Genomic DNA, 22,112 nt, shown 5'->3' with positions numbered 1-22,112 from the left:
GGTGTTGTCGCACATCAACACCACTGAGTGTCCCACCAAGCGGTCCCGAAACTCTTGGAGAGCGTTGAACGCCGCCTTGAGTTCCAGGACATTGATGTGAAGGTGCTTTTCGTGATGGTCCCACACACCTGCAGTCAGCAACTCCTCCAGGTGTGCGCCCCATCCCTCGGTCGATGCGTCTGAGAACAGAAGCATCTCCAGGGGGGGGAGTGCGTATAGGCACTCTCTTAAGAGGTTCTGTCGTCGAGCCACCAGGCTAGGTCCCTGCCTCACCTTCGTCCGTGATAGCCACGGGAAAGTAAGGAGGATCCCTGGCCTGAGACCAACTCTCCCTTAGCCTCCACTGGAGAGACCGCAGGTGAAGACGCCCGTGAGGGACTAACTTCTCGAGTGACGACAGATGGCCGATCACGACTTGCCATTGCTGTGCTGCCTGTTCCTGCCGCGACAGGAACCGGCCGGCTGCCTTCCTGAATTTGCTGATACGCAAGTCTGCGGGAAAGACTTGCTCTGCTACCGTATCTATCAGCATACCCAGGTACTTCATCTTCTGCTTGGGTTCGAGATCGGACTTCTCGTAGTTTATCACGATCCCAGATCGCGACAAAACTTGAGGAGTCGATCTCTGTCCTGTAGCAACTGCGAGCGGGAGCTCGCCAGGACCAGCCAATCGTCGAGATACCTCAGAAGACGTATCTCGTTCGAATGGGCCCAAGCCGACACCAGAGTGAACACTCGCGTGAACACCTGTGGGGCGGTTGAGAGACCGAAAACAAAGTGCCCTGAATTGGTACACCGTCCCGTCGAAGATGAAGCGGAGGTACTTTCTGGAGGACTGATGGATGGGTATTTGAAAATACGCGTCCTTCAGGTCCACGAAAGCATGAAATCGTTCCCCCTGATCGAGTCGAGACTGAGCGTGCCGACTCCATCGTGAACCGCGTCGTGCGAACGAAGCGGTTCAGGGGAGAGGTGTCTATCACCGGGCGCCAGCCCCCCGATGCCTTCTCCACTAGGAAGAGGCGGCTGTAAAAGCCCGGTGACTGGTCCTCCACGATTTCTACAGCTCGTTTCGCCAGCATGGTCTTGATCTCCTGTCGAAGAGCGTTGTCCTTTTTTGTTGATCCCCGGACATAGGTCTGTAGATGGACCGGTTTGGAGATGAGGGGGGCCGAGACTCGAAGGGTAGTATATATCCCTCCCGAAGGACATCTACTATCCAGTTCTCGCGCCGTAGCGCTGCCAAGTCGCCCAATGGCTCGCCAGGCACCCCCCCACTTCCGGCAGCAGGTGAGGGGGAACGCCGTCCCTAGCGTTTCCCTCCTCGTTTCGACTTCTTTCCAGCACCTCCTCGGGGAAAGGAGGGCTGGGAGGAGGGCTGATTTCGGCCTCCTCTAGCAGAAGTTGAAACAGCTGGAGTCTTCGCACGGGGGCTTGGACGGTGCAACCGTCTTCGCCGCCGTGGAAATTAAGCGCTAGCCAAGCTCTTTGGTTTGGCCGCAGTTACTCGAGGTTTGCCCAGAAACCTTCGAGACTGCCTGGTGGACTAAGCGGTCACTCTCGTCAGTGCGCCGCCGTTCCACCGCAGCGTCCACCATCTCTCCAGGAAAGAGAGCTGGGGAACTCCTAAGAGGTCCATTTCGTAGCCCGAGTGCCGCTTCACGCCCGGCCCCCTTGGTCACTCGGGTAAGGACTGCGTCCCTACGTCGAAGAACCAAGTTGGCCCACAGGTTAGCAGTCTGGATGGGCGAGGTAAGAGATTGCTCTTCCTCCAGACTGGCACAGTCTCCTGAAAGAAGCGTCGTCTTCGAGAGCAGAACTCCCAGAGCCGGCCGCTACTTTGGATATTGTGAGGGACCACAAATCCAACCAGGAAACTGCCTGGAATGCTGCCATAGCGGTAGATTCCAGGGCAAGTGCCTCCTGCTGCGAGAACCATAAGTTTCTCCGACAGGAGCTGCTGCAGGGACACACCTGGAGTCAGCCTCGCTAACTCCGGGTTAACCTGTTTCGGCAATATCGGGTCTTCAGATGGCACGTAAAATCGCCTCTGCCGCTGTAGAGGAGGAGGAAGCAGCTTAGAGGACCGTCCGGATTTTAGCGAGTCCTCCCGTCCGGAGACGAGATTCTCCACCTGATCCAGGACCGAGTCCGCAAGCTCCGATCGTGGCAACCCCATCATCATTTTGGGTTCCCTCTTGGGACCCCCCAAAATGACTCGAGCCGGGACGTGGGCTCTGCTGGTGGTAGCGGCGATCCTTCCGCGAGGTCATTATGTAGACGCATCAACTTAATGACTTCTGCGAAGTTCCTCTGTATCTCAGGCGTCACAGCGTCTTGTGGAGTAGGACCGTCCAGTCCCTCCAACAAGAGCATATCCCTCGATACTCCTCCTTCAGAAGGAGGAACAGCGACAGACCCCTGACGGTCGCCTCCGAACTACTTGCGCGTCGGACGTTCTGGTCGGTCCTAAGACGTGCCTGAGCCGCACGGAGCGTCATAGCTGGGTCACGAGCGGCGCACCTTCTCGTGATCGCTCCTTGGTACCTCGCTCCTCCCGGTGTAGCCGCCCCCGAGGAGGTTGAAGGTACAGGAGAGGCAGACCTGACGCTCCCCCCTCGCTCGCTGGCCGGACCAGCGTGCGTGGAGGGCTGCTGCTGATCGTCAACCCGCGGTGACGGTCGAGCAGCAGGCCTAGCCTTGCCGCTCGCCTGGGGCGATTGGCTCGGCTGAGAACGTCGAGACCGATCTCTAGCGTCAGGCGAGCTGCGCTGGTCACCGTCTCCGCCCGGTCCCATCGGGAGCGGCGGACGGGTGACCTGCTAGGCTCGCTTTCGCGTCGAGACCGCCAGCGTCCTCTCGGCGCGTCAAACCGCTGGTACCAGCCGTGGCTGGTACCCGCGGCCGTGGGGACTCCTTCCTTGCCTCAACCCGTGGCCGGTCAGCGACCGTCACGTCAGCCCGAGCAGCCAGTTGATCGCTGCGAGAGCGTCCACTGGCCTGGCGAGAGTCGTGTGCACGACTCTCGCCAGTCTTCTGCTCCGCGCCGCTGTCTTGACGGCGAGCAAGCTCGGGCGTCAAAACTTTGGCTGGACGGTCCTCTTTGGAAGAGCGTCCACTCGGTGCTTCTCGCGAATGAGAAGCGGCCGAGACGGAAACCTGGTTTAGCGGCAGAAACCGCTAGCACCAGGTGAGGACGCACCAGCCGAAGCTGGTGCACCTCTGGTCCCCGTCGACTTCTTCTTTGCAGAAGAAGCGACGGGCCCCGTTCCCGAAGGAATAGGAGGACCAGCAGAAGAGCTCCCCGACTCGCCTGAGCGAGTCGGGCCCTTAGAAGATCCCGAAGGAGTCTTCTTAGGGGGGGAGGAGGCAGCCTTCTTCTTCTTCGGCTGTTTAGCCTTAGAAGTCGAAGGGGAAGGAGGAGGCAGCAGACGCGAAGAAGACGATGAAGACGACGACGACACCTTTCTTCCTCTTCTCTTCTTCTTCGCCAGGCTCCGTAGAACAGACGTCAGGTCTTCCATCCAGGAGGGAGCCGGGGCAGTTGCCGAAGCAACAGGGCCCGACTGCACCTGTCCGGAAAGACCTGAGCCTGTGACAGCAACACCAGCAGCAGGAACGACAGGAACAGGTCGGGAACAGCAGGAAACGGCAGAACATCTGAAAAGGAAAGTGCAGGCCGATCTGAAATAGAAAGAGTAGCTGGAACAGCAGCAGGTACGGCAGGCACGGCAGGTACCACGGGAGAGCCAGGCGTCCTGTCTGCAGTTACCGACATCCGTGGCACTGGCGGCAGGAGGTCCAGGGGGGTACTCTTTGGGCAAAACGGACGAAGTCCGGGGTCGGCAAAGGAAAAAATCCAGGTGGTGGTGGCACCGTCCTCCTTGGTACGGCAGCAATTGGTTTTTGTATAGCCACCGTGGGTGTCACCGACATTATATGGGGCGTATATACCAGATGTGGTGGCATCTCATACGCTGGTGTTGTTATTGTGGTGGTAGTTGTGGTCACCGCACCATGAGTGACCACAGCCGACCCCGCCAACCGCTGGAGCAACCCCTGGATGCTGGGCACTCCCTGCAGTCCCAGCGACTCCCACACCTGTCCCAAGTCGTCCTTCACTGATGGCACACCTGCGGAGACAATAGTCGGGTTAGTTGGAGGGGCTTCCCCGCGCCTGGGGGGCGAAACACCCCCCCCAGAGCGGACAGAAGACCCCGAGTACAGCTGTACGTCCGGGTAGCGGGCGCCCTCCTCCACACTCGACGGATCGAGCGAGGAAAAGGACTCCGCTACCCCCCCCGCAGGGGAAGGCGCGAAAAAACGTGGGGCTGGCCGGGGAGGCAGGAAAGAGGACGAAGTGTCCGTCACCAAAGGGAGTCACTGACTTTCCGATGACTTCTTGGCCGGCCTAAGTCTCTTCCTGCCCTCGTACAGCACCCACTGCGCTCGGACCAAATTCATACACCACACATGGTTCGTTGCGGGAGCATTCTCGCCCCCTACAACGAGAACAAACCTCGTGGGGGTCCACCTCAACAAATGACCTGAACCCTCCACATTTACGCCCCTCCAGCCCGGGACACACTCTACGGGCGACTGGAGGGCGCGGTGATATTTCCATTTCTTCCAATTCACTCATTGCAAGAATAATAGAATTGAGAAAAAGTACTTACAATCACTCCTGATACACAGAAAGAGAAAACAAATACTCAAGATTGAAGCAAACGACAAAGCGGGCAGAGCGATGGCGAACACGTCCTTCCCACACACGGCCGAAAGCAAAAGTGATTTGTTTACCTCCCAGTCGCGCGGCGCGCGACGATCGGACAAGCAGTTAACTACCGTTCTCCCCTTGTTCGAAGCTTACGACCGTTCCAGCTGCCGCTTAGCTACTTCCTATTGTTAAAGGACGAGGGGTTTGTATTACGTATCGGAACAAATTATTATTTTTAGGACAATCAACAAAGAAATCCCCCCTACCCCTTCCCGAAAAAAAAACAAACCAGAGAAAAAGCAAAAAAGCGATTTTTCCTGAGGACAAGAAACTTGAAAAATTAGTTTAGATACCCCTAAAGTTGTTTTCTGTGATGAAACTAATCTTAGAACTCATAGAAAACAACATCGACCAATTTTTTAGAGTTATACTATAAAATTTGCGATTTCCATATTTTATTGGCGGGGCTTTCGCTGAAGTTGTTGCTCTTTTTTTTGTTATTTTACGTGCTTATTTACTGTTCTATTTTGATAATACTTTATGTGCATGTTCCAGGTGGATGTACCAACATTCTGTAAGACCGAATTTCTATTCAAGACCGTAGTTTTCTCACCGACCACCAGTGTCCCTTGTACAAGGGAACTGGTTGTCCCTTGTACAAGGGTGGACACTGAGTTCACAATTTTTTTCATAAATCATTTATTTTTTTTCCATGTAGGATGATAAAAAATCACAGAGGAAATGCGTTATTATAGTGCCAATAATACCTGATCATTTCATTAGCCTTTCTTGATTTGTGTATTTTTGGAACAAATAATTTTTACGATCGGCCACCCCTCCAAACTGGAGCCCACCCTTCACTACCGAGAGATTTGGTTCAGCAGTGAACGCAATGTTTACATTCTGCTCACCCACCCGGTAAAGAATAAGGGGTTAAGCTGTTGGCCAAAGCACAAACACATACTGTGCAGTGCGATTTATACGATTTCGTAGTCGCTCGTCGCAATTGCAGAAAACATGTTCTGCAAGAGGCAACTATTCGCCATGAGCCAAATAAGTTGCTCGCGGCTCCCAATTGGGGCGCTGACCTCTTCCCTGAGGCGATGGTTAACGAGGTTCAGCACGAGGTGACAAGGCTGAATCAAAGCCTTAAGATCCGTTGGGGTCTTTCAGCCAAGAGGAAGCCCGAACCTACGTCTTCTTCTGCAAAGAAGTTAAAGAAGCTTAGGAAGTTCACACTTTTCCAGGCTTCCCAACAGCAACAAGTTGTTCAGGCTGTACCTGTTTCTCAGGTGGTGCAACCTCCACCTCGAAGAATCAGACTCAGCCATTCCTCCTGCTGACTTCCCAGAATCAACCTTCGACCTCGTTTGCGGTTTTCACCCGGCCTTCAACCCGGTCTTTGAAGGGCAAACATTCCAACCCTTCAATAGATTTGGGAGGGGCAGCAGAGCTAGAGGTTCATTTCGTCAAAGAGGCGGAAGAACCCCTAGCAGAGGCAAGCACTTCAGGGGAGGACGTGGGTCACGACCTGCCCCAAGTCAGTGAGACCCCTCGGGTAGGAGGGAGACTGTACCTCTTATCACCACAGGTGGGGGTTCAGCAACTGGGGGGCACAAAGTATTGTGTCCAAAGGACTGGGATGGAGCTGGATCGAAGGTCCACCTCCATCTAGGACCTTCCTTCAGAGACCAACATCGGAATTGACGGAGTACGCCGAAGAACTACTTCAGAAAGGGGTAGTATCAAGAGTCAAGCATTTAAAGTTTCAAGGTCGATTGTTCAGCATGCCAAAGAAAGGCTCAACCAAACGAAGAATAATCTTAGACTTGTCCCGTCTAAACTTATTCATTCATTGCGACAAGTTCAAAATGCTGACTATCTCGCAGGTGCGGACCTTACTTCCCCATAGGGCCGTCACCAATTCTATCAATCTTACAGACGCATACTATCATATCCCAGTAGCAAGACACTTCCGCCCGTACCTAGGCTTCAGACTAGGAAACCAGGCATTCTCCTTCAAAGTGATGCCCTTCGGGCTCAATGTGGCCCCCAGGGTATTCACGAAGATGGCGGAGTCAGTAGTTCAACAACTAAGATCTCAGGGGATAATGGAGGTAAGCGTATCTGGACGATTGGCTTATTTGGGCAACATGCCGTCTAAAGAAGAAGATGCCGACAGCTACAGTCAAAGTATACAGTTGCTGGAACATCTGGGGTTCCAAATACACAAACAAGTCCAGGCTAACGCCGGACCTCCCGCTTTCAGTGGCTCGGCATTCAATGGGACTTAAAAAACTCCCATACTCTGTCAATTCCGCCGCCAAAAGGAAGGAAATAGCAAAAGCACAACAAACAGTTCCTCAATCATCAAGCAGACATCAAGGAGAAACCAGGAAAGGATCCTAGTTTCTCTCCAGTTTGCCTCAGTCACAGATGTCCTACTGAAGGCAAAGTTGAAAGATATAAACCGAGTCTGGCGCTCAAGAACAAACAACAAGTCTTGGGACAAGTTGTCAGCCATTCCGCCGATTCTCCGCAAACGACTCCGCCCCAGGGGCGGAAGTCAAGAACCTATCCAAATCGATTCCTCTTCAATTCCCCTATTAGAGTAACGTAATTTTCCGATTTATTTAAGTCAACCTTGTTCTAGATTTAAGTACATTATTTCTTAAGGCAGTTAATGTTAAGTGTTTAGTGTTTTGTTTACGCTATAGTTTCTCGCCTCCTCCCCGCTCACTTAATTGCTTGAACTATCGTGTTAACGATTGTGGTTTGTTTATTTTTCGAGTGCGGCAGGGACTCCTGTGAGGTGACTTTTGAAAGACGGTGCCCGGCCTAAAGTTAGTTCGGGCCTTCCTTTGCTTCCTGATACCTCTGCAGCTGGCGATTATTGGAAAACATTGAATCTTGTTTTTGGAGCTGCCCACCCCTTCGCAGTACACCTTCTGTCACCTGCGACGTCGTGTGATCTGTATTCGACGCAGTTGACTTTGTCACCTGCGACTTCGTCGTACTGCCACCTTAGTGGATATATATATATATTTCCCTAGGGTATTGAGTGCCATCGTGTTCTGCTGGCACTAGAGGAGCTTTGGGCAGTCATCAGTCTATCTCCAAGGACACCTTAAAGCTGCTGCTGAGGGAGCAATCTGGCTCGTGAGGTGTCAAGTAGGGAGACAGATACCAGGTAGGAGTTTGTCTTTGTGTTGTCGGGCAGGACCTCCTCCGACTCCCCTGCACCTGTGGTTTACCTGAGTACTCATGTCTCTCTCTGCAGAGCTGAGATGTATTGGATCACGGCCTCCTTAAAGGCGATTTGAATTTTATTTTGGTTTTGGATTGAAGTTTCCACTGTTTTGTGTGAGGAGTTTGTTGATTTTTTTTATATATCTATTTTTCTATACATATAACAGGCAGTCCCCGGGTTTACGAACGGGGGTTCCGTTCTTGAGGCGCGTCGTAAGCCGAAAATCGTCGTAAGTCCGGAACGACACTTGGAAATTATGCTTAAACTAAGAAAAAAAGTTAGAGAGACCCTTACCTGTGTGACATGCAAGTATTGCATGATGTGTAGTGTGGTTATTTCAATGGCAAAGGATGGTTCTTGAAGGTATAATTCTTTATTAAACTCGTGACACTATAAAGCGCAATGTACTACACTTAATCCTTAGGTTAGATTATACACTAAACACTATTATGCACTGTACACTACGTAGTATGTAATCCTTTGGTAGATCCTGGAGTACACTAAAATCCCAGTCTGGTAGCTCTGGAAGGAAAAGTATAACACAATTAGTACAAAATACTACACAAAGTCCTGAATGCAATATGTAAATTATAGATATCAAAGTTCCAAGAGTAAAAGAGTTAATGTATGTTAATTAATTCCTTACTTTTTATTTATAATTCCTTACTGAGTTATATCAAGAGTAAAAAAGTTAATGTATGTAATTATTCCTTACTTTTAGTTTAAAGTTGTCATGCTATGTAACCCTGGATGCACAAAGTCTTATCTTATGTGGCCCCATAGCCTACATCATTCAGGGGGTTCTGGAATGTACAAAAAATAATTAGTATGTCAGTAATACTCTATGCATAGTAAGTTACATACAGTAATATGCACCATACAGTGGTTTAATATCACATATATAACATGTATAAAACTTAGTTAATGTATGTTAATTAATTCCTTACCTTTAGTTTAAAGTTGTCGTGCTATGTAACCCTGGATGCACAAAGTCTTATGTGGCCCCCATAGCCTACATCATTCAGGGGGTTCTGGGAAATGTAACACAAAAAATAATTTTGTCAGTAAGTACTCTATGCATAGTAAGTTACATACAGTAATACTGCACCATACAGTGGTTTAATATCAACTGGTATTGCATATTGTAAATGATTGGTCTACACCCCCTGTTCAGCAGGGAGTGTACATATGTAATTCCATGAGGGACCTTGATCACTTATCCATGTGAGAGATCTTGGTCCACTTTTTTTTTATATGTACGTATAAAAACTTACTTAATGTATGTTTACTACTATGTATTAATTCCTTACCTTTAGTACAGTAGTACATAGTTTACAGTTGTCGTGCTATGTTATGTATAACCTGGACAAAGTTTTATGTGGCCCCATAGCCTGCATCATGGAGGGGGTCCTGGTTTTCTGGAATGTACAAAAAAGAATCAAAGTTAAGTCAATGTATGTATGTTTAGTAAAGTTACATACAGTAACCATACGTACAGTGGGGTTTATAACATGTATGTACATAATCAAACTTGGTTGGAAATTCCTGTAAAAAAAAAGTATGTACGTATGTAATACTACTGTATGTAAAAACCTTACTGTTCATACTTTGTTACACTACATTGTTAACATGTGATACGTATTACTTTCCTGAAGGGTTTTTTCCATCCAAAAAATGGTGCTTCTACTTGTAGTTATCCCTTGATGACACTTGTAGTAATTTGTTAGTAACAACCTGGAGTTGTGTGAAAAATGTTGGTTCTGGAAGGCAAAAGAACTAACAAAATTAGTGTACAAAATATACATTACAGAAAGTTGTGAATGCAATATGCAATGGCCCCATAGCCTACATCATTCAGGGGACTCTGGAATGTACAAAAAATAATTTTGTCAGTAAGTCCTCTATGCAGAGTAAGTTACATACAGTAATATGCACCATACAGTGGTTTAATCATCATATAACATGTACGTAGTATAAAACTTAATTTAGAAATTCCTTACATAACTTACCAACTTTTAGTGAGTCTCAAAGCTGTTACCTAGGTTGTGGGAGATGGAGGTGGAGGTGTAGAGCATTCATGATAAGTATGCATTCCAAACCTAACTTCAGTGTGCTTTATCACAGATAACAGGCTAGGATGATGGGCAGTCTGGAATGAAGAATTAATATTAAAGGACAGTATGTAACCACTTAGGTGTACAAAATTTATTGTACGTATGCAAACATTAAACACAACTGAGAATTCCTTACTTCAGCAAAATGAAGACATGTAGGCTATGTAGAGGTCTGGTTTATGTAAGTCACAGGTTGCATGCCAGTCTGGAATGATAATGTAATACATATGATTATAGTATGTATGTTACATACATAACATGGTTATTACATATGTAAATATTAAAACATTAATAAAAACAAAAAAAAAAATTTCCTTACCAAAAATTCTTTAGTGGTTGGCTTGCTTACTGGGATGGGCATATGGTAGATGAGGGTGGCTGGCTATGGAGTAGGATGGGCAGGTGCTTGGGAGTCTGGAATGATAAAAAATATATAAAATGATAGAGTTACTACTGTAACTACTGCACATGTTATTACTGTTTGACATATGTAGTTTGTGGTAAAGTACGTATGTACAATTAGAAAAATTAAGAATTCTTTTTACCTGAAGGAATGGGAGAGGTGATACTACTCGTAATCAACTGATGAGGGAACATCTAGATCTGGAAAGAATGATAGGGTACATAAATATATAAGGTGGTGTAATTGTCGCATATGTACACTTTTAATAAATTTCTATTAGCATTTATAAAACATTTTATACAAATTTGTTAAGGATTCCTTACCTGATGTATAGGGCGAGGCATCAAAACCATGGAAAGGCTCAGGGTCATCTGGGTCACTGTCACTATCAAAGGGGTCTGAAATGAAAAAAAAAAATAATAAGGTATGCAACATCAACACATTGTACCACTATGTAAGTTAGTGTACGTATGTATGTAGGGTGTAAACAATTTCCAACATGAAATGAGAAAAATGAAATTGCTTAACCTGATTGTACACGTACAGGTGGGCGGGCTGCTACAGAGGGTCCAGGTACAGGGGATCTGGAACTGTCACAGGTAGTACGGGAGATCTGGAACTGTCACAGGTAGTACAGGGAGATCTGGAACTGTCACAGGTAGTACAGGGGGATCTGGAACTGTCACCACTTCTGCAATAAAATTACAAATGATGAAAATTAATGAAGTTACAATTTACTCTTACATTTAGTAGTTGTTACATTAAAAAATTAACTTACACATTTTAATATGTACACTATGTAAATCACATAAATTAGTAAAACAGTCAGAATTCCTTACAGACTAGGACTATGAGTGGGAGGTGGTGGTACTGGAGACTTGTGAAAGAAAGTGTCAAGCCTGGACTGCACACTTCTCTTCGTCTGCTTTCCTCCTTCAGGGTCTCCTTGTAGAAAGTCACCAAATCCATGATTCCTCTCTTGATTTTGTCAAACCTAGAAACGTTAGGGTCTTCTGCCTCAAAAGAAGCCAAGGCTCTCTCCAGATGAGCAAAACCCTCTGACAAGCCTTTCACAGTTAATGACCTGGTTTTGGCTCTGGTGCCGCCTCCTCTTCCTCAATCATTTGTTGTTCAAGTTCAAGTTCAAGTAAGTCCCTCTGCAGACAATTCCTCTCCATGGGAAGCCAGCAGCTCTGTTACATCATCAGGTTCAAGATATCTAGTTTCAGCCTCTTGCTTAGCCCTACGATCTTCCTCGTCACAGTCTCGACGTCTTCTGCCTGGTCAAAGCCTTCAAAACTGGTGCACAAACTGTGGACACAGTTTCTTCCAGGCCCCATTTAAAGTGGTCGTCTTCACCTCGTCCCAAGCACTTGCAATATTTTTCACTGCATCAGCAATGTTGTAGCCCTTCCAGAATTGCTTCAGTGTCAACTCCTTGTTAGCTTCTATGGCCCTCAAAGCAAAACGTATGGTCCTTCTAAGGTAGTAAGCCTTGAAATTGAAATTAGCTATTACTCTGGTCCCATTGGCTGTATCAGCGATGTGGTTATTGGGTGGGTTGATGGGAGGGGGGAGGGCGGGAGGTAGGGAGGTACAAGAGTGGGTAGATGTGGTATTGGGTGGGAGGTACACCACCTTCATAGGATGCATGTCGCTCAAAACATTTGAAGGGTGACCAGGGCATTGTCCCAGGACTAAGAGGGCCTTAAAAGGCAGACCCTCGAAGTCAAACATCCGCTCCACTGCTGGCACGAAATGGTCATTGGAACCAATCTTCGAAGACCATTAAGGTAAACCCAAGCCTTCTTGTTTGATTTCCAAATCACAGGGAGTTGACTCTTGAAAATGCCCTTGAATGCCCTGGGATTCTCGGCCAAATACACCAGCAAGGGCTTCAGTTTCAAATCGCCACTTGCATTGGACCCAAACAGCAAAGTCAGTCGCTGCTCCTTTCCAGCTTTATGGCCAGGTGCTGACTTCTCCTCCTTGGAAAGGTACGTTCGATTTGGCATTCTTTTCCAAAATAATCCAGTCTCATCCACATTAAAGACTTGGTCAGCCGTGTAACCACCATCCTTTAATTATCTCAGCCAAACCACCTGGAAAACTTTCTGCTGCTTGGCTATCAGCACTAGCAGCTTCACCTTGCAGCTTCACATTATGCAAATTTGCACGAGCCTTAAAACGGTTAAACCAACCTCTACTCGCGGTAAAATTCACCACCAGCACTGCCTCCGCCCAAACTTTTTGTTTCACTACTGCCTCATGCAGCGCTCTAGCCTTCTTCTGGATCACACCCTTAAGCTCACACCGGAAACACGTCGCTGTGGTTCTGGTTCCCATCCAAGCCAGATCATGAGCAATTTCTCCATTTCAACAATGCTCAGGCTACGTTGCTTCTCGTTTATCACCGTTTACCGTTGACTTCATCGGTGCAGCATCCTTAACATGCTTCAGAATACGTTCCCTGTCCTTCACAATGGTTACCACCGTGGTCCTGCTCAAGCCTAAAGAACGGCCTATTTCGGTGTTAGTTTCTCCCTTCTCCGAACGCTTTACCACGTCATATTGGACCTCCATCGTGATGACCTTCCTCTTCTTGGATGAACTATCATCGGAGGAAGTACTTTGGCGTTTAGGAGTCCATTGTAAAATTTGCGAAAATGGCAAGGAATTTTTACAGCAACGTCTTTGGGCACACGAACCGACTGAACTTCAGGCAGACACGCGATTGAAGTGGCGTCCTTTCGTATTGTTACGCTTGGCGTCCTCGACCGTCCGAGGTCGTTGTTCGGTCAATTTACCATACAGTTTAATAGCGTTAATTAATTTATGCACCTCCGCTCAAAAACTAGTTCTGCATATGAGGTATCGTTAAAAAGCATAAACAAAACGTCGTAACCTTGGAATTTGTGTTGTAATCTAACCAGAAACTTAGTTTTTTAATTAATTAGTACTGGAAACAAGCAATGATTTTCATTATATTTGCGCTTTTGGACTGTTTTAAAACTGCGCATCCCAAGCTAGTGTATTCATTCGCCCGCAAACTAGTTCCGCATATGCGGCGTCACTAAAAAATTCAAAAAATACGAAAAAAAAAAGTGTCAAAAATCATCATAAACCTCAAAAATTTTGTTGTAATGTAACCAAAAACATATTTTTATTATATACTGTGCTAAACTATAAAGGATTTTTATCATAGCATGCGTTTTTTAAAAGCGTCGTTAACTCGGAGCGTCGGAAGCGTCAGCGTCGTAACCTCGGAACAAGCGTCGTAACCCCAGGACGGATTTTCCATTGAATATTTAAGAAAAAGCGTCTGTAACCTCGGAACGTCGTAGCCGGAAACCGTCGTAACCACGGGGACCGCCTGTATATGTATATCTATTAATGCTATATTTATAGACTCGATGGTCCTTATGGCCTATCGGCCTTGATGTTTGTTATAATAGGGTGTTTAGATTGTAATTTATAGGTAGGAATTTAAGTGTTTTCTCACTTTTATCCTTCACCTTCCTTCTTTCGCTTATAGTTATAGGTATATTTGGATTTTGGCCTGGCCAGCCATGGTATGAATATATTCCTTTTTAGATGTATACTTGCGTTTGTACTCTCTCATGTTTCTATCTAGGGCTTAGTTTTCTTAGCGTTTAGGGATCCTACGGGATTATTTGAGGACTAGTGTACGTCCTTTTCAGTCACAAGGTTGACTTAATGTTATTTTTGTTGTGAATAAATATTGTTGAGTTTTTTCCCTTTTGTTTTTTTTTTCGTCTCCACTGACCATTTTACGCTGAGTATTTTTTTAACATCACTGAGAATATAAATAGTGCAATAAAAGAACTGCACCAGGACCCAAAAAAAAGGGGGTTCGTAACAAGTTGGCGACCGTGACAAGAACATAGGACCTGGAAAACATGAACATTAAGGTCCACCCAAAAAAAAAAAAAAAAAAAAAAAAACAAAAAAAAAAAAAAAAAAAAAAAAAAAAAAAAAAAAAAAAAAAAAAAATTTTCTCGGGGAGGAAGGTATTTAGAGTAACGTAATTTTCCGATTTATTTAAGTCAACCTTGTTCTAGATTTAAGTACATTATTTCTTAAGGCAGTTAATGGTAAGTGTTTAGTGTTTTGTTTACGCTATAGTTTCTCGCCTCCTCCCCGCCCCTCACTTAATTGCTTGAACTATCGTGTTAACGATTGTGGTTTGTTTATTTTTCGAGTGCGGCAGGACTCCTGTGAGGTGACTTTTAGGAAACGACGGTGCCCGGCCTAAAGTTAGTTCGGGCCTTCCTTTGCTTCCTGATACCTCTGCAGCTGGCGATTATTGGAAAACATTGAATCTTATTTTTGGAGCTGCCCTTCGCAGGTACACTTCTGTCACCTGCGACGTCGTGTGGATCTGTATTCGAACGCAGTTGACTTTGTCGCCTGCGACTTCGTCGTACTGCCACCTTAGTGGATATATATATATATTTCCCTAGGGTATTGAGTGCCATCGTGTTCTGCTGGCACTAGAGGAGCTTTGGGCGGGAGTCATCAGTCTATCTCCAAGGACACCTTAAAGCTGCTGCTGAGGGAGCAATCTGGCTCGTGAGGTGTCCAAGTATGGAGACAGATACCAGGTAGGAGTTTGTCTTTGTGTTGTCGGGCAGGACCTCCTCCGACTCCCCTGCACCTGTGGTTACCTGAGTACTCATGTCCTCCCTCGTCTGCAGAGCTGAGATGTATTGGATCACGGCCTCCTTAAAGGCGATTTGAATTTATTTGGATTGAAGTTTCCACTGTTTTGTGTGAGGAGTTTGTTGATTTTTTTATATATCTATTTTTCTATACATATATATAATATCTATTAATGCTATATTTATAGACTCTGATGGTCCTTATGGCCTATCGGCCTTGATGTTTGTTATAATAGGGTGTTTAGATTGTAATTTATAGGTAGGAATTTAAGTGTTTTCTCACTTTTATCCTTCACCTTCTTTCTTTCGCTTATAGTTATAGGTATATTTGGATTTTGGCCTGGCCAGCCATGGTATGAATATATTCCTTTTTAGATGTATACTTGCGTTTGTACTCTCTCATGTTTCTATCTAGGGCTTAGTTTTTCTTAGCGTTTAGGGATCCTACGGGATTATTTGAGGACTAGTGTACGTCCTTTTCAGTCACAAGGTTGACTTAATGTTATTTTTGTTGTGAATAAATATTGTTGAGTTTTCCCTTTTGTTTTTCGTCTCCACTGACCATTTTACGCTGAGTATTTTTTTGAACATCACTGAGAATATAAATAGTGCAATAAAAGAACTGCACCAGGACCCAAAAAAAAAGGGGTTTCGATAAAATCCCCCCTTCGGCGTTGGTCATCCACACGGATGCTTCTCTAAGCGGGTGGGGAGGCTACTACTCAATTCAAGAAAGTACAAGGAACTTGGTCACTCAGTTCCGCCAGCTTCACATAAATGTATTAGAAGCCATGGCAGTATTCCTCACTTTGAAGAGGCTTCTACCAGCCAAGAAAACTCACATCAAGCTGGTATTGGACAGTGCAGTAGTAGTACACTGCATCAACAGGGGAGGATCCAAATCAAGTCATGTGAACCATGTCATGATAGCCATTTTCTCACTAGCAGCGAAGTACAAATGGCATCTATCCTCCACTCACCTGGCTGAAGTAAGGAACGTGATAGCAGACGCCCTGTCTCGTTCAGTTCCTCTAGAATCAGAGTGGTCTTTGGACAGGCACTCTTTCCAGTGGATATGCCAAAAGGTCCCAGGCCACCAGGTGGATCTTTTCGCATCACAATCGAACCACAAGCTCCCATGCTATGTGGCTCCCAACCTGGACCCTCTGGCTTATGCCACAGACGCCATGGCCATAGCTAAACTGGACCGTGGGAGAAAGTATACATCTTCCCTCCAGTGAATCTCCTGTTGAAAGTCCTGAACAAACTCAGGACTTTCAAAGGACAAGTCGCTCTGGTAGCCCCAGACTGGCCCTAGAGCAACTGGTTTCCGTTGCTTCTGGAATTGGGTCTCCGACCTCAACGGATTCCCAACCCCAAACTGTCTCAGCCAGTAGAAACGAGGACTGTGTTCGCTTCCTCAGGAATTCTCAAAACCCTAACTTTATGGACTTCATGAAGTTCGCGGCTAAAAGGGATGCAGACATTGATCCTCAAAACATCCTTTTCTTAGAATCGGATAAAAGAGAATCAACTTTACGTCAGTATGACGCAGCTGTTAAAAAGCTAGCAAATTTCCTGAAGGAAACAGAATCTCGAACCATGACTACTAACCTGGCTATCTCCTTCTTCAGATACTTGACAACGAGTCATGTAATTACATACCCCTCCTAAGGAAAACATTATTCCTTCTAAGTCTGGCTTCAGGAGCCAGAATATCTTAACTGTCGGCTCTTTCTAGAGACTCAGGCCATATCGAATTTCTCCCTTCAGGAGACGTACTCCTCTCACCAGATCGGAAATTTTTTGCCAAAAATGAGGATCCTTTAATGAGGTGGACCCCCTGGAAGATACCTCCTCTTCCTCAAGACCCTACTCTATGTCCAGTAACGACCTTACGAGCCTATCTCTCAAGGACATCTAATAGATCCTCAGGTCCCTTATTCATGAGGGAAAAAGGTGGCACTATTTCCTTAAAAGGAATTAGACAACATATCCTATACTTTATTAAACAAGCAAATCCAGATTCATTTCCCAAAGTCCACGACATTAGAGCAGTAGCCACCTCAATTAATTATTTCCAATACATGAATTTCGATGATTTAAAAAAGTATACAGGCTGGAAGTCGCCAACAGTATTCAGACGCCACTACCTGAAATCCTTAGAATCTCTTAAATTTCAGCAGTGGCAGCAGGAAACACAGTTTCCCTAACACTGTCTAAGTAGTTTAGTCGTAGACCAGATCTCCTTTCTACCTGCCTCATTAACACCCTTCCTGTGATCCTACCACCAGGTTCTACCCCTTTGAGCCTTAGCTGCCAAGACTATATCGTGATGTTTCCTTATTTTTTTGCTAGGAATACTCACACTTGTATATATTTTGCATTATCTAGTTTAAGTTATCGTAAGTTAGCATAAGCCTAAATTTATGGATTTCTGTTTTTAATCTTAAGGCTAACCTAATTAATGTAAGTTATGTTAAGTGTTGATACGATAACTTTTGTATTAATTACTCTGGATTATACTCATTTTATGTATTTCGTTTTTCTTTTTACCTTATAGTAATTGAGTCTTACCAAGCTTGTGGCCATTTTTCTGGTACTATTTCACGAAGCGACACGGACTGAGCCCAGAAAAGGGATTTTGACGAAGGAAAAATCTATTTCTGGGCAAGGGCCCGTGTCGCCCAGTGAAATCCCCCCCTTGTTATTCCCACCCTTCTGCGCAAGCTTGGTCTTCCAACATTCAAGGATGGCCGCTAGAGGCGCTCGTGTTGGCGTGGGAGCGCAGGTAGTAGTAGTCGCTGGTGCGGGCTGTGCATCAGCTCTCTCTAGCAAGAGGATTTTGTGAAGGAGAGATCTAAATGACAAGAGGCCCATGGTAGTGGTTTCACTCGCCCCAGAACCATACCGACACCCTCTTTTTATTTAGGGTGAGCGAGTCAGAATATTCTGACATTCCATTTTGGTTTTTTCTCTGGTAATGTTAGCATTTTTACCTTAGAAATATGAACTAAAAGGATATTTCACTGGGCGACACGGGCCCTTGCCCAGAAATAGATTTTTCCTTCGTCGAAATCCCTTTTTCGACCATTTCGGTAGAGTCAAAGTTGACCGAAGATTGAAATTTTGGCACTTAGCGTGACTTATATGAAAATATTTCAAAACTCATAAAAGCTACAACCATGAGTTATTTTTTTTTGTATTTTACATGAAATTGTGCACATTTTCATATATAAAGCTTTGTGTAACAGCTAATATAAAATGGTGCAAACATTACGACAAACTGACGAAAGAATTTCTGAGATTTTCAGCAGTTACCGTGCGCAGACATAAGGAAAGTGTTTTTCAAAAATTCACCATAAATCGAAATATTGTGCTAGAGTTTTCCGATTTTTTGCAAAATGAAGGTAAATGATTGAATATTACTAGAATGTAAGAGTTTTAGCTTACAATTACATTTTTCGACCATTTCGGTCGAGTCAAAGTTGACCGAAGGTTGAAATTTTGGCACTTATCGTGATTTACATGAAAATATTTCAAAACTGATAAAAGCTACAACCATGGGTTGTTTTTTGTTGTATTCTACATGAAACTGCACACATTTTCATATATAAAACTCTATGTAATGGTTAATATAAAACGGTGCAAAAATTACATCAAAGTGACGAAAGAATTTCTGAGATGTGTCGCTGACGCTTTTTAGTGCGAGAAGAAATAAATTCGCACATGCGCACCTGGGTAATGCTTGTAAACAAAACAACAGCTTGATCCATGAACTCCCAGCATCCCTCAAGGTGCGTGATTTTAAATTTTTCACAAACTAGGCCTATAACAATTTTTCTGCGAATATTTAAAAAACTTTTTGTAGTCGACGTACCATATATCCGATTAGCACCCGACAGACAATTTTAGTCGATGTATAATACGTCCAAAAGGCGTTTTAAGTGTTAAGAACCTCCCACTAGCAGTAAGTAAATGCTTCCCTACAACAGTAGTAAACATTATACAGTAGGAATCCACCTACACCAAAATGAAGTTTCACAACTCTTGCTAAAGCCCTTCACTCCTCTTAGTATGATACCATTTCTCATGTACAAAAAAAACAAAGTTCGACTTAGTAGTTGGAAGGAGAGCAGTGAGACATTACTCATTTGACTGCAGCTGAAGAAAAACTACTTAGAGATGGCGGGTGAGTGAGAGTTATCCCCTATTCACACCCCTTAGCCACCAGCTAACTATCTGGTTACCAAGTTCAAACATTTCATACTTGTACTGAAGGATACTCCTATATAAAACAATGTTTTGTATATATGTACGATGAACATGGTTTTAAGAGATAGTAAAGTATCACCACCATGAATATATAAACTTGATCTAATCAGAGTGACTCCAGCTTTGGTTTTACCAATATCAATTCTTTTAATGGCTATGACCTGGGACTCAACATGTTTCAGCATTTACACCAGCTACATATACTATAATGAATAAAAACTTAATCTACTAAACTAAGGGATTTTTTTAACAATAATTTTGAAAGGTTTCTAAAAGAACTTTAGTCTCTGAAAATTAAAATTCTTTGATGATATATTTTTAAATTATTCAATCACTATCCATACTGCAGAAAATGCTGCTATGTAAACTGAAGATGATATAAATTAAGTTCCTTACCTTGAGGGAACTGACAGCCATATATCCTCTTTGTCTCGACCTGTGCCAATTTCTTTTGATGAAGTTTAACTCTTGGTCCAATACCTTGCCCAGGCTTCCAGCCTAGTTTACGCAGCAATTTCATACCCATTGTTTCCCTAAAAGAAAAGTTTTGTGATAATAGTATTAAGTAGTGCTATACAGTTTAACATACACTATATGCAGTTAATGGAATGATAATGAAAACCATGTGTAAGAGGAAATGAATGTTAATTCATAAAAGGCATATCTAAATCACAAACAAAGATAACACATGATTGTAGACTGGTGGCAACTATGAGTCACTGGATGTATCTCATGTGACTGACAAGTAATAGGCAGCACTCACTTTCATTCCCAGGGTTTGAAGACACCACACAAAAAACAGGTTTGATTTGTGAGCTAAAAAACTATACAGTAGTGCCTCAGGATACGAAATTAATCCGTTCCAAAGCGGCCTTCGTAACCTGATTTTTTCGTATCTCGAACTACGTTTTACATGTAAATTGCCTAATTCGTTCCAAGCCCTACAAAACCCCACAGTAAATTTTATAATAAAGCTAAATTGACCAATAAACAATGAAATACAACAATTTGGACCATTCAATACCTAACATAACCTTTATTGTAGTATCTGTAAATATAATATATTATTGTACAGGGTACAAGAAATACTGTTCGTACATGTACGTACGTACATATGTAGTAAAATATGGAACCTTACCTTTTGAGTGAGGCGATATCTGAAAGTGGCAGCAGAGGAGGAGGACAAATGGCAGAAAACAGGAACACTTAACTTTACGAAACATTAAAAAATGGCAGAAAATGTTAACACTAAACTTTACGAAACACATTAACAAATGGCAGAAAACATTAACACAACTTTACAAAAAACTTAAAATTAAATTTCTTTTTTTTTGCCTTTTACTGATTTTTACATTTTTTTTTACTTTTTTATACTTTACGTTTTTCACAAAATTTCAATTTCTTCACCACTTTCAACTTTCTGTTTTTTCATATCACTTGGACCTTCCTGTTTGCTTACTACTAATAAAGGCCTCTTTAAAAAATAACTATCCAAGGAAGATTGCTTCTGCCTGCTTTTCACAATGTTCCTGAAGCGACTCGGGCCAACTTCATTGAACTGCGCAAGCAAATGACCTGTGTAAGCCTTTTCACGGTGTCTCTTTTCTACAAATGATTGCACTTTATGAAAAGAAGCTAAAGCATCCTTAATTGCTGCCGTTGTCATAGAGTCCTCCTCCTCCTCCTCGCCACTGCTAGAGAACTCTTCTTGAATGACGTTATGTTGCATGGCCTCCAACTCCTTCAGGTCATCCGTCGTAAGCTCCTCTTGGTGCTCCTCGAGAAGGTCATTTATGTCGTCCTCATCAACGACCAGCCCCATGGACTTGCCGAGTGCAACGATCTCGTCAAGATCTGGTTGCGAAACAGTTTTAGGATCATCAACTGTTTCTGAATCTGCATCAGCTTTGCCCACGTTGAATCCCTCCAAGTCTCGGGCAGATACGGCATCAGGCCAGAGTTTCCTCCACGAAGAATTCAAGGTTCGCCTCGAAACCTCCTGCCAAGCTTGATCGATGAGTCGGATGCATATCACAACATTGAAATGCTCCTTCCAAAATTCACGCAAGGTGAGGTTTGTGGTATCGGTGATGTCGAAACATCTCTTGAAAAGATGTTTTATATACAGCTTCTTGAAGTTCGATATCACTTGCTGGTCCATGGGCTGGAGGAGAGGGGTGGTGTTAGGCAGAAGATAAAGAACCTTGATAAAAGAATACGTCGCTAGGTTATCTTCCTCAAGGCCAGGATGGCGAGCAGGGGCATTGCCCAACAACAGCAGACATTTCAGAGGGAGGCGCTTCTCTTCTAAGAATTTCTTCACTGTCGGGCTGAAACACAGATTTACAACCACTCGGTGAACAAAAGTCTCGTTACCCAGGCTTTCGCATTAGTCCTCCACATCACTGGAAGCTTCTCTTTAGCACATTGTGGGCATTGAAGGCTTGAGGAGTCTCCAAATGATACACAAGTAGGGGCTTCACCTTACAATTCCCACTGGCACTGGTGCAAAGTGCGAGAGTAAGCCTGTCTTTCATAGGCTTATGTCCGGGTAGCTTCTTCTCTTCCTCCACAATGTACATCCGACAAGGCATTTTTTCCAAAAAAGGCCAGTCTCGTCACAGTTGAAGACTTGCTGAGAACTGTAGCCTTCCTTGATCGTCATCTCGTC

General features: G+C 44.6%; 1 protein-coding gene across 1 annotated transcript in view; it reads right to left on the bottom strand.

Annotated features, from left to right (window-relative positions):
- LOC135225411 (G patch domain-containing protein 1-like) overlaps window positions 1-21,263 on the bottom strand; it is a gene marked incomplete in the record, with an annotated part of 225,305 nt that extends 204,042 nt beyond the window's left edge. The window contains 2 exon segments of the mRNA XM_064264747.1: window positions 19,838-19,974; window positions 20,953-21,263. Of these exon segments, the coding sequence (XP_064120817.1) occupies window positions 19,838-19,974; window positions 20,953-21,263 (448 nt within the window).
- Between the last annotated feature and the right edge of the window lie 849 nt (window positions 21,264-22,112).

The sequence above is a fragment of the Macrobrachium nipponense genome, chromosome 13 (genome assembly GCF_015104395.2).
Source record: "Macrobrachium nipponense isolate FS-2020 chromosome 13, ASM1510439v2, whole genome shotgun sequence".
In the NCBI taxonomy this organism is placed as follows: Eukaryota; Metazoa; Arthropoda; class Malacostraca; order Decapoda; family Palaemonidae; genus Macrobrachium; species Macrobrachium nipponense.
Note: the sequence above shows the minus strand (reverse complement) of the source record. Positions and strands in the feature narration are given on the sequence as shown.